The sequence below is a fragment of the Sus scrofa genome, chromosome 6, assembly GCF_054392235.1.
Source record: "Sus scrofa isolate SSC_HxYL_T2T_F1_AM1 chromosome 6, Sscrofa_HxYL_maternal_Yorkshire_Landrace_v2.0, whole genome shotgun sequence".
In the NCBI taxonomy this organism is placed as follows: domain Eukaryota; kingdom Metazoa; phylum Chordata; class Mammalia; order Artiodactyla; family Suidae; genus Sus; species Sus scrofa.
The window spans coordinates 148,609,468-148,622,601 of record NC_139388.1 but is presented as its reverse complement, the minus strand read 5'-3'; the positions used below and the strand labels follow the sequence as shown (position 1 = coordinate 148,622,601).

Below are 13,134 nucleotides of genomic sequence, written 5' to 3'. Positions count from 1 at the left end.
ACCATAGGTTCCATTAATACCACATATATATGGTGCTTAAAGACTGTTAGATAATAGTGGCATTAAATTAATCCCATAAAAACACAAAGTAGGAGAATATATAACATATATACATAAGTGGTTATCTTTCAAAATTGGAAAATAGTTTTTTGTTTTTGCTTTCTAGGGCTGCAGGTGCAGCATATGGAAATTCTCAGGCTAGGGGTCGAACTGGAGCTGCAGCTGCTGGCCTACACCACAGCCATAGCAACACGGGATTTGAGCTGTGTTTGTGACCCATACTACAGCTCTTGGCAACATGGGATTCTTAACCCACTGAGGGAGGCCAGGGATCAAATCTGCATCCTCATGGATTCTAGTTGGGTTCGTTACCACTGAGACACAAAGGGAACTCTGGAAAATAGTTTTTGATGCTTATTCCATCAGTCTTTAAAAACAATCAATACATGTATTTTTCATTTCGATCATGATGATCTTCAAATCCTGGGGTCAATTTTGTGTTTCAAAACTAATTTACTCCCATTCATATCCATGTAACCCACCAAATATAAGACACATACATGCATGTATGCTTGCACACACATGCACATCCACACACATTATAAAGTGATCTGAATATCAGAATTCTATTTTAAGTATTTTGCACATAAGATGGTGAGCACATTTATTGAATCAAAATATATTTTTGGTTTTATTCCTACATGCCCAGCAGGTTTTCCTATCTTCTTGCAAGATTCAGTCCTTAGCTTTTTATTTTTTTTTTCTCAGCTTGGTAGAGTTCATTTACTCTCATAGCTTCAACTACCACCTCTCCAAAAAATATAGCTTCTGCTCTGATCTTCCTTTACCAGGTTCACATTTCCAACATTCTCTTGAATGAATTTCACTTGGATGTCCTATAACCTCAAAGTGTAAAACCAAAATTATCTCCTTCCTACTCCTATCTATCTTCCCACACAAACTTACCTATACTTTTTAATGATGCTACAATTACTCTAGATTAATTCTTCCTCTTAATATTAGATTTTTCATTATCAAAAAACTGTCCTTAATGAGTATTAGAATGGAGCTTAGTTCCAGATTCCTTGCTGTCAGAGCATCTTATAAATTGCAGCCGCACTCTGAGAAAGTGGCAGCTCTTTATGCAGACAGAGAGAGAGAGAGATATTAGTGATTTTATTTCAAGAGTCCATTCCCAATCAATATCTGCATATAAATGCTTCTATCATCATCTTTATATGGAGTCTAAGACTGCTTCACAGTAGTTTCTCTCAACTTCTTGCTCACAGTGACAAGCTATCTTAATTTACGCAACACATCAAATACAGCTTTCCCACTACACAATCTCTGAAAGACTTTCAAGAAACTTCTTAACTCAAGAATCTAGGATTTCAAGACCATGACATCACTTGAATAATACTCTTAGATGGTTTGGTTTTCTCTCTTTTTTGTTTGTTTATGAACCAGGGCTTCCTCTTTCCTTAAGAAATCAACTTACCAGTGACCTTGTACCCATTGCATCATGAAGTTGGGGCATATCAACATTCTGACTCATTCGAGAAATCATGCGCATTAATAGTTGAAGCTTTCTACGATTTGGTGGGGGAAGTAACAAACAACACAACTGTAGTGCATCGATGGCAATCCTCTCTAAATGAGGTTGCAGCAAACCTAGAAGGCAAAGTTACCCACCCCCCAAAAAAATCATCAATGACATTAGCTGCTTTCATACTACCAGCATATACAGTTATATAAAGACGGCAAAATAATACTTTAACATTTTATTTCTTTTAACTATTCTCAGAAATTTCCACATTCTTCACAAACATGGTAGAATACTTATTATCTTCTTCATAATCCACTGGAGCATTAAAATCCTTCTCTTATTACATATAAAGTGATTCAGTATAAGTGCAATTGAAAGAAGAGAAAATAAGTGCTTTAGGTAAGTAGAATAAATTTTAATTATGCCATGACAAGTCTTCTATAGTAAGAAACTTTCCTTCTAGAGGAAAAAAATAAAGCAATTTCAGAGAAGAAAAGCCAGGTAAGCGAAACAGGGTTAGTAAACACTAAAAGTTAATGTTACATGCATTGAAAGCATCAACCTTACTTTGTGTGCCAGTCAATACAGAAGAAGCTGGAGGTAAAGAATTTTCTGAAAGTTCTATTGTACTTTTGCAGAGTCTTTTATTGATTGTGGTACTAGACTCTCGGAGTTCACCTTCCATAGCTGTTTGCACACTTGTGCTGCCTCGTCCAAGATTTGGTTTCATGATAATTTCAGCCACTGGCATATTAATATAACTATTCCTTCTTGTACTACTTCTTAAAAGTAAACTCTGAGATCTACAAAGCTGTTTTGACTTGCATTTCCCATTACATAACTCCTCTTGGTCTTGAATGGTCAAAGTAGAGGTTCTCTTAAAACCAACACAGAGTGGCTTTTGAATATTTTGCTCTGAATGAAGACTCAGTGAGGATTCCTGTTTGGCCTTAGATTCTAAGAAATGTTTATTATTTTGTCCTTCTATGTTCAGAACAGATTGATGGAAGACACTGGAGACCTCTTTACTTGAATTCCCTGGTAAATCTATAATTCCTTCTAATGAATAGCACCTTGGTTTGATATTAGAGCATAGACCATGCATACTACTTAAGCCTATCAAATTATGACAACTTCCTCCCATTATGTCATTAGCACTGGCTCTTCTGTATTTTAAATTAACTAGCTGCATTTTCTTAGCATATTTTTCTTGAAATCCTTGATCGCTTATCTGCAGTCTTTCAGTAGTATCTGATTCTTCTTTGTTTTTGTCTTTATGAAGCAGACTGAGAAGAAGACACTCAGTTGATTTGAAGGAATTCAGACTGTTTAAGTGAAGGATTTTTGAAGACTGTGGATCATCTTGGATTTTATGTAGCCCACTGGATCTATCTGAAACTGTGAGGTAGCCACAAACAACTACCAGGAAATGAAACAAAAGTTTAGATGCAACTGTATGACAGTGGACAAAAATAAAACAAAAACAACAGTAAAGTTAAAAAAATAAAGCATCACTATAGTACATATTGTTAGTATGGTACAAATAGCAGTTGCTTAATTCAGAAGCCACTTAAATGGGACACATGCAACATTCAGTTACAAAGTGCAAGACTGACTAAAGGTTTTCCAACTTGTGATATAAAGTAAAGTTTATTTCAACAATTTAACTAAATGAATTGAGACAAATACACTAAAAATGTCTATTCTCAGTCTATAAGTATTAGAAAGCTCTTAATTATAAGACAATTGTATTATAATAAAACATATATTTTGTCTTTGTCTTTGGTACCTAGTTCAGAGCTCCTAAAATCCATGGAATTTCCAGAGTCATAGGAGTATTTTTTTTTTATTACTAATAATGAGCCTGTTTGAGCAAACCTGAATTTATGCTAATGAGGTGATTTAGGCTGGCCTTGCTTAGATGGTTGAATACTTAGCCCTACCTCAGAGAGGGTGGTGGAGTAGCTGGTGATGGTGGTGGAGATGGAACTTAATCAACAATGACCAATGATTTAATCAGCCATGCCTATGTAATGAAACCTCAGTTAAAACTCTGAAACAGGAGAGGACAAGATGGTGGAGGAGTAGGGGGACACGCTCGCCCTCTCCCACAAACACAACAAAAAAAGCACATCTACAGAATCAATGACTCGCACAGAACAGCAACCAATCGCTGGCAGAGGAACCTAAACTCCAATAACGGCAAGAAGTTCGTGACATTACTGGGCAGAACGGGAGAAAAGAGGAGAGTGAGAGAAGGTGAATCCAAGCGGGACGGATGCTCCCGAAAGAGAACTGCAGAGGAGAAAGGGATCCCGCACCCTGGAAAGTCACCTACCGGGGGAAAGATCAAACAAACCGGAGGAATCTCCAGATGCAGAGAAGAGTGTAGCAGTAAGTTGGAGTACGGAAAAGCCAATCAAGAACCAAACGGACCATCTGAACTATGGGCACAGTCACCAAAAATTGAGACGCCTGGGTGGGGGCTGGGCACCGAGACCTCGCCTCCGAAGGTTAGTCCCTGAGAAAGGGCCGGGGGACGCCTGGGTGGGGGCTGGACACCGAGACCTTGCCTCCGAAGGTTAGTCCCTGAGAATGGGCTGGGGGGGCAGGGTGGAGCGGAAACTGCTTGGAAGGTCTAGAAACCATTTGACGGGGCAGAGACTGCCTGGGAGACTAGAAAACAAAGCTGTCGCAGAGGAAGGGAACAATACTCTAGGGGCGGGGAAGTGGAAAGCCGCATCAGAGGGAACCTGGGAGAAGAGCCTGGTCTGTGCCTGTGCTGGGGAGGGGAGAGAAGAAGGGATGGGTCCCCATAGAATACCCCCCACGCCAAAGCAAGCTTACAGGCCCGCTAGCTAGCAGAAAGCTGTGCTTCCCAGTGCATCCCCTTCCCCCACCCCCGCCACCCCCTATGCTCTCACTGGACCTGGGGCTGCCTGCCATCCAGGAGGGCTGGCCTCAACAATTGCCTGAAGCCTACCACTGCAGGGGCTGTCCCTGCACAGGCCTGCTTGCCCTTTGGAGGGGCTACACTTCCGCAGAACAGCACCAAACACCACCAGCCCCTGAGAAAAGGCCTGCAACCCAGAAAAGCTAGAACAAGCCTAGCCAGGCCGTGAATAGATCGACCTAATTCTCGGACAGTTTTTCTGAGTTGGGCTGCCCTGGGGAGGAGCCTCTTGGATCTCCAACGGCCCTGCTACCCGCCCAAGCCCCCAGGGGGTGCCCTAGTGGATCAGCTGCATAGGACTGCCAGCTCCAGGCAGGACCCCCTGCAGCCCAGAAAAGCTGCAACAAGCCTGGCCGAGTTGGGAAAAGATCTCAGATGGTTTTTCTGAGTCAGGCTGCCCTGGGGAGGAGCCTCTTGGGTCTCCAGTGGCCCTGCTACCCGCCCAAGCCCCCAGGGGGTGCTGAGACCTAGTGGATCAGCTGCATAGGACTGCCAGCTCCAGGCAGGACCCCCTGCAGCCCAGAAAAGCTGCAACAAGCCTGGCCGAGTTGGGAAAAGATCTCAGACGGTCTTTCTGAGTTGGGCTGCCCTGGGGAGGAGCCTCTTGGGTTTCCAGTGGCCCTGCTACCCGCCCAAGCCCCCAGGGGGTGCCCCACTTCCGCAGAATAGCTGCTCAGCACCACCAGCCCCCTGGAAGAGCCCCTGCAGCTCAGAAAAGCTACAACAAGCTCGGCCAGACTGTGAAAAGATCCGCCTACATTCTCAGGCTGTCCTTCTGAGTTGGGCTGCCCTAGGGAAAAGCCTCTTAGGTTCTCAATGACCCAGATAGCTGCTCCAGCCCCCAGGGGGTGATGCACCCCTGAAGAGCAGCTGCCCAACACCGCCAACCCCCTGCAAGAACCCCACAGCCTAAAAACACCAGAGCAAGCTCTGCATGGCCAAGTGAAATCTGCTACCATCGTGGTGTGGACCTCCCAGTCCTGTCTGCCCTCAGGAAGTCCTCCTTTGCTTCAAAGAAACACTGTTAGCCCCATCAACACTCCAGAAAAGCCACACTGCCTCAAAAAAGATTGACCAACAACGCCAGCCCTCAGGAAATATTCCACGGCAGTGACAAGGCAAACACTGCCCGATAACGGAGAGTACAACTCCCTCAGGAGAAAGAAAACAACAAGCAAGATGAAGAAGCTGAGAAACCACCCCCAGTCAAACCAACAGGAGAACTCACCTAAAACAGTCAACAGTGAAACAGATCTCTGCAGTCAGACAGACCTGGAGTTCAAAAGAGAAATAGTGAAAATACTGAAGGAATTAAGAGAAGATATGAACAGTAATGCAGATACCCTCAGAAAGGAACTAGAAAATATAAGGAGGAGCTAAGAAAAACTAGAACATTCATTTGCAGAGATGCAAACTCAACTAGGGGCAGTAAAAACCAGAATGAATAATGCAGAAGAACGAATCAGTGATATGGAAGATAGAATAATGGAAATCACTCAATCCGGTCAACAGACAGAAAACCGAATCAAACAACTGGAAAGCAATATAAGAGACCTATGGGATAATATAAAGCGGGCCAATCTACGCATAATAGGAATTCCAGAAGGAGTAGAAAAAGATAAGGGGATGGAAAATATATTTGAAGAAATTATCGGTGGAAACTTCCCAAATCTAAAGGATACTGGGTTCAAGATACAAGAAGCACAGAGGGCCCCAAACAAACTGAACCCAAACAGACCCACACCAAGACACATCATAATAAAAATGGCAAAAGTTAGTGATAAAGAGAGGATCCTAAAGGCAGCAAGAGAAAAACAGAATGTTACCTACAAGGGAACCCCATAAGAATATCAGCTGATTTCTCTACAGAAACACTACAGGCCAGGAGGGAATGGCAAGAGATATTTAAAGTGCTCAAAGGAAAAAATATGCAACCTAGAATACTCTATCCAGCAAGAATATCATTTAAAATAGAAGGGGAAATAAAAATTTTTCCCAACAAACAAAAACTTAAAGAATACAGCAACACAAAACCCAGGTTAAAGGAAATATTGAAAGGGCTTCTCTAAACCAAAAAGAAAGGAAGGAAAGGGAAGAAAAAAGAAAGGAAAAAAAAAAAAAAAAAAAAGAAGAAGAGGAAGAACTAGGACTGAGGAAACTGCAATCAGAGAGCAGTCACTCAAATAAGCCAGCATACAGATTTAATCATGAACATGCTTCAAACAAAATAAAATTAAAAAGAAAAAAATAAAAAACAGTCATCAAAACCATAAAATGTGGGCAAGGGATGTTAGGAAGGAAATAACCCTTTTTGTTTGTTTGTATGTTTCTCTTATTAATTTTAATATAGTAATGAAGTGTTTGAACTTACAGGATCATCAGGCTAAAACACACAATTATGGGAAGGGGTTAGCATACTTAAAAAACAGGGCAACCACAAGCCAAAAGCAAATATTGCATTTGCAAAAAATGGAAAAAAAAAAAAAAAAAGAAAGGAAGAATGGAGAACCATAGAATCAACTGGAACATGAGGTTCAAAAGGCAATAAATAATCATCTATCAATTATCACCTTAAATGTCAATGGACTGAATGACCCAATCAAAAGACACAGAGTGGCTGAGTGGATAAAAAGGCAAAAACCTTCAATATGCTGCCTACAAGAAACTCACCTCAGGACAAAGTGTACATATAGATTGAAAGTGAAAGGGTGTGGAAAAATATTTCACGCCAATAGACATGACAGAAAAGCAGGAGTCGCAACACTCATATCAGACAAAATAGACTTTAAAACAAAAGACATAAAGAAAGACAAAGAAGGACACTATTTAATGATTAAGGGATCCATCTAAGGAGAGGATGTTACTATCATCAACATATATGCCCCAAATATAGGAGCACCCAGATATATACAACAAATATTAACAGACATAAAGGGAGATATTGATGAGAATACAATCATAGTAGGAGACCTAAATACCCCCCTCACATCAATGGACAGATCCTCTAGACAGAAAACCAATAAAGCAACAGAGATCCTAAAGGAAACAATAGAAAAGTTAGACTTAATTGATATCTTCAGGGCACTACATCCAAAAAAAGCAGAATACACATTCTTCTCAAATGCTCATGGAACATTCTCAAGATTCGACCACATAGTGGGACACAAAGCGAATCTCAATAAATTTAGGAGCACAGAAATTATCTCAAGTATCTTCTCTGACCACAATGCCATGAAATTAGAAATCAACCATGGGGAGTTCCCGTCGTGGCGCAGTGGTTAACGAATCCGACTAGGAACCATGAGGTTGCGGGTTCGGTCCCTGCCCTTGCTCAGTGCGTTGACGATCCGGCGTTGCCGTGAGCTGTGGTGTAGGTTGCAGACGCGGCTCGGATCCCGCGTTGCTGTGGCTCTGGCGTAGGCCGGTGGCTACAGCTCCGATTCAACCCCTAGCCTGGGAACCTCCATATGCCGCGGGAGCGGCCCAAGAAATAGCAACAACAACAACAAAAGACAAAAAGACAAAAAGACAAAAAAAAAAAAAAAAAAAAAAAGAAATCAACCATGGGAAAAGGAAAGAGAAAAAACCTACTACATGGAGACTAAACAACATGCTACTAAAAAACCAATGGGTCAATGAGGAAATCAAGAAGGAAATTAAAAACTACCTTGAAACAAATGATAATGAAGACACAACCTCTCAAAATCTGTGGGAAGCTGCGAAAGCAGTGCTCAGAGGGAAATTTATAGCAATACAGGCCTTTCTCAAAAAAGAAGAAAGATCCCAAATTGATAACTTAACCCTCCACCTAAACGAATTAGAAAAAGAAGAACAAAAAAGTCCTAAAGTCAGCAGAAGGAAGGAAATTATAAAGATCAAAGAAGAAATCAATAAAATAGAGACTCAAAAAACAATAGAGAAAATTAATAAAACCAAGAGCTGGTTCTTTGAAAAGGTGAACAAAATTGACAAACCCCTGGCCAGACTCACTAAAAAGAGGAGTGAAAGAACCCAAATCACCAAAATTAGAAATGAAAAAGGAGAAATCACAACGGATACAGCAGAAATACAAAAAACCATAAGAGAATACTATGAACAACTATACGGCAATAAGTTTGACAATCTGGAAGAAATGGACAATTTTCTAGAATCTTACAGCCTGCCAAAACTGAATCAAGTAGAAACAGACCAACTGAACAGACCGATCACTAGATATGAAATTGAAGAGGTCATAAAATCACTCCCTACAAATAAAAGTCCAGGACCAGATGGCTTCACAGGTGAATTCTATCAAACATATAAAGAGGAATCGGTGCCCATCCTCCTTAAACTCTTTCAAAATGTTGAAGAAGAAGGAATACTCCCAAAGACATTCTATGAGGCCACCATCACCCTCATTCCAAAACCAGGCAGAGATACCACCAAAAAAGAAAACTATCGGCCAATATCATTGATGAATATAGATGCAAAAATTCTCAACAAAATCTTAGCCAACCGAATCCAACAACATATCAAAAAAATTATACACCATGACCAGGTTGGGTTCATCCCAGGTTCACAAGGATGGTTCAACATACGCAAATCAATCAGCATCATACACCACATTAACAAAAAAAAGGTCAAAAATCATATGATCATCTCAATAGACGCAGAAAAAGCATTTGACAAAGTTCAACATCCATTCATGATCAAGACCCTTGCCAAAGTGGGTATAGAGGGAACATTCCTGAATATAATCAAAGCCATTTATGATAAACCCACAGCAAATATAATCCTCAATGGGGAAAAACTGAAAGCCTTCTCACTCAAATCTGGAACAAGACAGGGATGCCCACTCTCACCACTGCTCTTCAACATAGTTTTGGAAGTCCTGGCCACAGCAATTAGACAAACAAAAGAAATAAAAGGCATCCATATAGGAAGAGAAGAGATCAAACTGTCACTGTATGCAGATGATATGATACTATACATAGAAAACCCTAAGGATCAAACTGTATGCAGATGACATGATACTATACCTAGAAAACCCTAAGGACTCAACCCCAAAACTCCTTGAACTGATTAATAAATTCAGCAAAGTAGCAGGATATAAGATTAACATTCAGAAATCAGTCGCATTTCTGTATACTAACAATGAAACATTAGAAAAGGAATACAAAAGCACGATACCTTTTAAAATTGCACCTCACAAAACCAAATACCTCGGAATACACCTGACCAAGGAGGTAAAGGACCTATATGCCGAGAACTATAAAACTTTAATCAAAGAAATCAAAGAAGATGTAAAGAAATGGAAAGATATTCCATGTTCCTGGATTGGGAAAATCAATATTGTAAAAATGGCCATACTACCCAAAGCAATCTACAGATTTAATGCAATCCCTATCAAATTGCCATTGACATTTTTTGCAGAACTAGAACAAACAATCCAGACATTTATATGGAACAACAAAAGACCCAGAATTGCCAAAGCAATCCTGAGAAACAAAAACCAAGCAGGAGGCATAACTCTCCCAGACTTCAAGAAATACTACAAAGCCACAGTCATCAAAACAGTGTGGTACTGGTATCAAAACAGACAGACAGACCAATGGAACAGAATAGAGAACCCGGAAATAAACCCTGACGCCTATGGTCAATTAATCTTTGACAAGGGAGGCAAGAACATAAAATGGGAAAAAGAAAGTCTATTCAGCCAGCATTGCTGGGAAACCTGAACAGCTGCATGCAAAGCAATGAAACTAGAACACACCCTCACACCATGCACAAAAATAAACTCAAAATGGCTGAAAGACTTAAATATACGACAGGACACCATCAAACTCCTAGAAGAAAACATAGGCAAAACATTCTCTGACATCAACATCATGAATATTTTCTCAGGTCAGTCTCCCAAAGCAATAGATATTAGAGCAAAAATAAACCCATGGGACCTAATCAAACTGAAAAGCTTTTGCACAGCAAAGGAAACCCAAAAGAAAACAAAAAGACAACTTACAGAATGGGAGAAAACAGTTTCAAATGATGCAACTGGCAACGGCTTAATCTCTAGAATATATAAACAACTTATACAACCCAACAGCAAAAAAGCCAATCAATCAATGGAAAAATGGGCAAAAGACCTGAATAGACATTTCTCCAAGGAAGATATACAGATGGCCAACAAACACATGAAAAAATGCTCAACATCGCTGATTATAAGAGAAATGCAAATCAAAACTACCATGAGATACCACCTCACACCAGTCAGAATGGCCATCATTCATAAATCCACAAATAACAAGTGCTGGAGGGGGTGTGGAGAAAAGGGAACCCTCCTGCACTGTTGGTGGGAATGTAAACTGGTACAGCCACTATGGAGAACAGTTTGGAGATACCTTAGAAATCTATACATAGAACTTCCATATGACCCTGCAATCCCACTCTTGGGCATCTATCCGGACAAAACTCTACTTAAAAGAGACATATGCACCTGCATGTTCATTGCAGCACTATTCACAATAGCCAGGACATAGAAACAACCTAAATGTCCATCGACAGATGATTGGATTCAGAAGAGGTGGTATATATACACAATGGAATACTACTCAGCCATAAAAAGGAATGACATAATGCCATTTGCAGCAACATGGATGGAACTAGAGAATCTCATACTGAGTGAAATGAGCCAGAAAGACAAAGACAAATACCATATCATATCACCTATAACTGGAATCTAATATCCAGCACAAATGAACATCCCTCAGAAAAGAAAATCATGGACTTGGAGAAGAGACTTGTGGCTGCCTGATGGGAGGGGGAGGGAGTGGGAGGGATCGGGAGCTTGGGCTTATCAGACACAACTTAGAATAGATTTACAAGGAGATCCTGCTGAATAGCATTGAGAACTATGTCTAGATACTCACGTTGCAACAGAAGGGTGGGGGAAAAAATGTAATTGTAATGTATACATGTAAGGATAACCTGACCCCCTTGCTGCACAGTGGGAAAATAAAAAAAAATATTTTAAAAAAAAAACAAAACTCTGAAACAACACGGTTGTGGGTGCTTACTTGTTAGTGAATACCTGGACATGCTTGGGAAGGGTGACATTTCTGGAAAGAACACAGAAGCTCCACATAACTCTTACCGCCATGCCTTCCTCCATGTATGTCTTCCATTTTGCTGTACCTGACTTATATCCTTTATAATAAACTGGTAATCATTGAGTGAAGTACTTTTCAGAATTCTATGAGCCATTGCAGTGAATTATTAAACCCGGTAGAGGCTGGGGGGTGGGTTGTGGGCACCCCTGATTTGGTAGTTAGCCAGGCAGAAGTGGGAGTAAACCTGAGGACTCAGTTTGCAGTTGGTATATCAAGGGCAATCCTGTGGAACTGAGCCTTATAATCTGTGGGGTCTTAGCTAGCACTGGGTAGTTAGTATCAGAGCTGAAAGACTTCATTCTCAACTTTTGGGGTTTGGGTTAACTGGGTAGTTATTGTCAGAAATGAACTGAATTATTAAGACACCCAAATGGTGTAGAGAATTGATATTGGAATTGTATATCTGAATTACTGGAAAAAAACATAACAGCAACCAGAGTATTCCTGAATTTTAAAATAATTTAGAGTCTGCCACTTTCATATTTACACATACTTTTAGATCTTTTAAATTATGGAAGCTAATACAATAAATTTAAGTAAGTAAAAATCTATACGTACCCAAAATGTTCACAAATAATTCATAATATTCAAAGGTAAGTAGAGGTTCAGGAAGATCTAGAAAATAATCTGCAATTGTTCTGAATACATCTCGTTCAAATCCAACATAAGTTGGATTATTCATATCATTACTTCTTGGCCCTGAGTAGAAGGCAAAAAAAAAAAAGGGTGAAATATACTTCATTTTAAACATGTTTTAAAGATCCTTATAAAAAGCATAAAATCTGTATTTATTTCATGAAGGAATTATGTTTAAAAACAAATTCTGCCACAATTCAAAAATTTTAAAGGGTTGTAAAAATTTCTTCTCATCTTTTAACTAGAAATCACTGCAAGCAATTATTAGCATTTTGTTTTATTTTAATATTTACATCCCTGAAAATGTATATAAAAGCAAATTTTATATATATTTTAAAAGCATCAGGGAAGTTTATTTTAATGGGATTTTTTCACAATTCATTTTATAAAGCAGAATATGGACAATGAAAATAATTCTTCCAAATTGTCTTTTGCCCTGATTAAATTTTTGCCAGATATGAAGCGTAATCTAAACGTTTAAATAATTTCCTTATATTGCTCTTCCATTAGCTTAAAATCACTGAAATAATCATGCCTACTTGTTAGTATTTTCTTCAAAAATGAGCTCTGATTTCATGTTACAGATGAGGAAACTGAAGCTCAGAGAAACTTGCTAAAGATGAAAGAGTCCTCGGTGGCAAAGCTAATGCTGGAACTTAGAGCAGTGTAAAGTGAGAGCAAGTCCTAGGACCCTGAGATCCAACAGCATTTAAAGTGTGGTCCATGGACTACTAATCAGAATTATGCCATGCACCTATTAAAAATATAATCTCTATACAGACCAGAGCTATCAGAATTCCTATGAACTAGGAATAACTGATCTAGAAATGTTTGCTTCTGGTTCACTAATTTAG

The 13,134-nt window shown here is 39.7% G+C and overlaps 1 protein-coding gene across 17 annotated transcripts in view; it reads right to left on the bottom strand.

Moving 5' to 3' along the window:
* Positions 1–13,134, bottom strand: part of DEPDC1 (DEP domain containing 1) — a 37,191-nt gene that overhangs the window by 14,640 nt on the left and 9,417 nt on the right. For 14 of the 17 annotated variants that reach the window (XR_014807995.1, XR_014807997.1, XR_014807996.1 and 11 more), the window contains 3 exons: positions 12,203–12,343; positions 2,114–2,965; positions 1,499–1,671 (listed from right to left, as the gene is read on the bottom strand). Coding sequence is in view for 8 of the 17 variants with exons in the window: in XM_084964738.1 (XP_084820864.1) it covers positions 1,499–1,671; positions 2,114–2,965; positions 12,203–12,343 (1,166 nt within the window). In the remaining 9 variants the exon portion in view is untranslated. The remainder of the gene's footprint in view (positions 1–1,498; positions 1,672–2,113; positions 2,966–12,202; positions 12,344–13,134) is intronic. The other 3 variants (XR_014808003.1, XM_084964742.1, XM_021096487.2) reach the window with 1 other exon arrangement.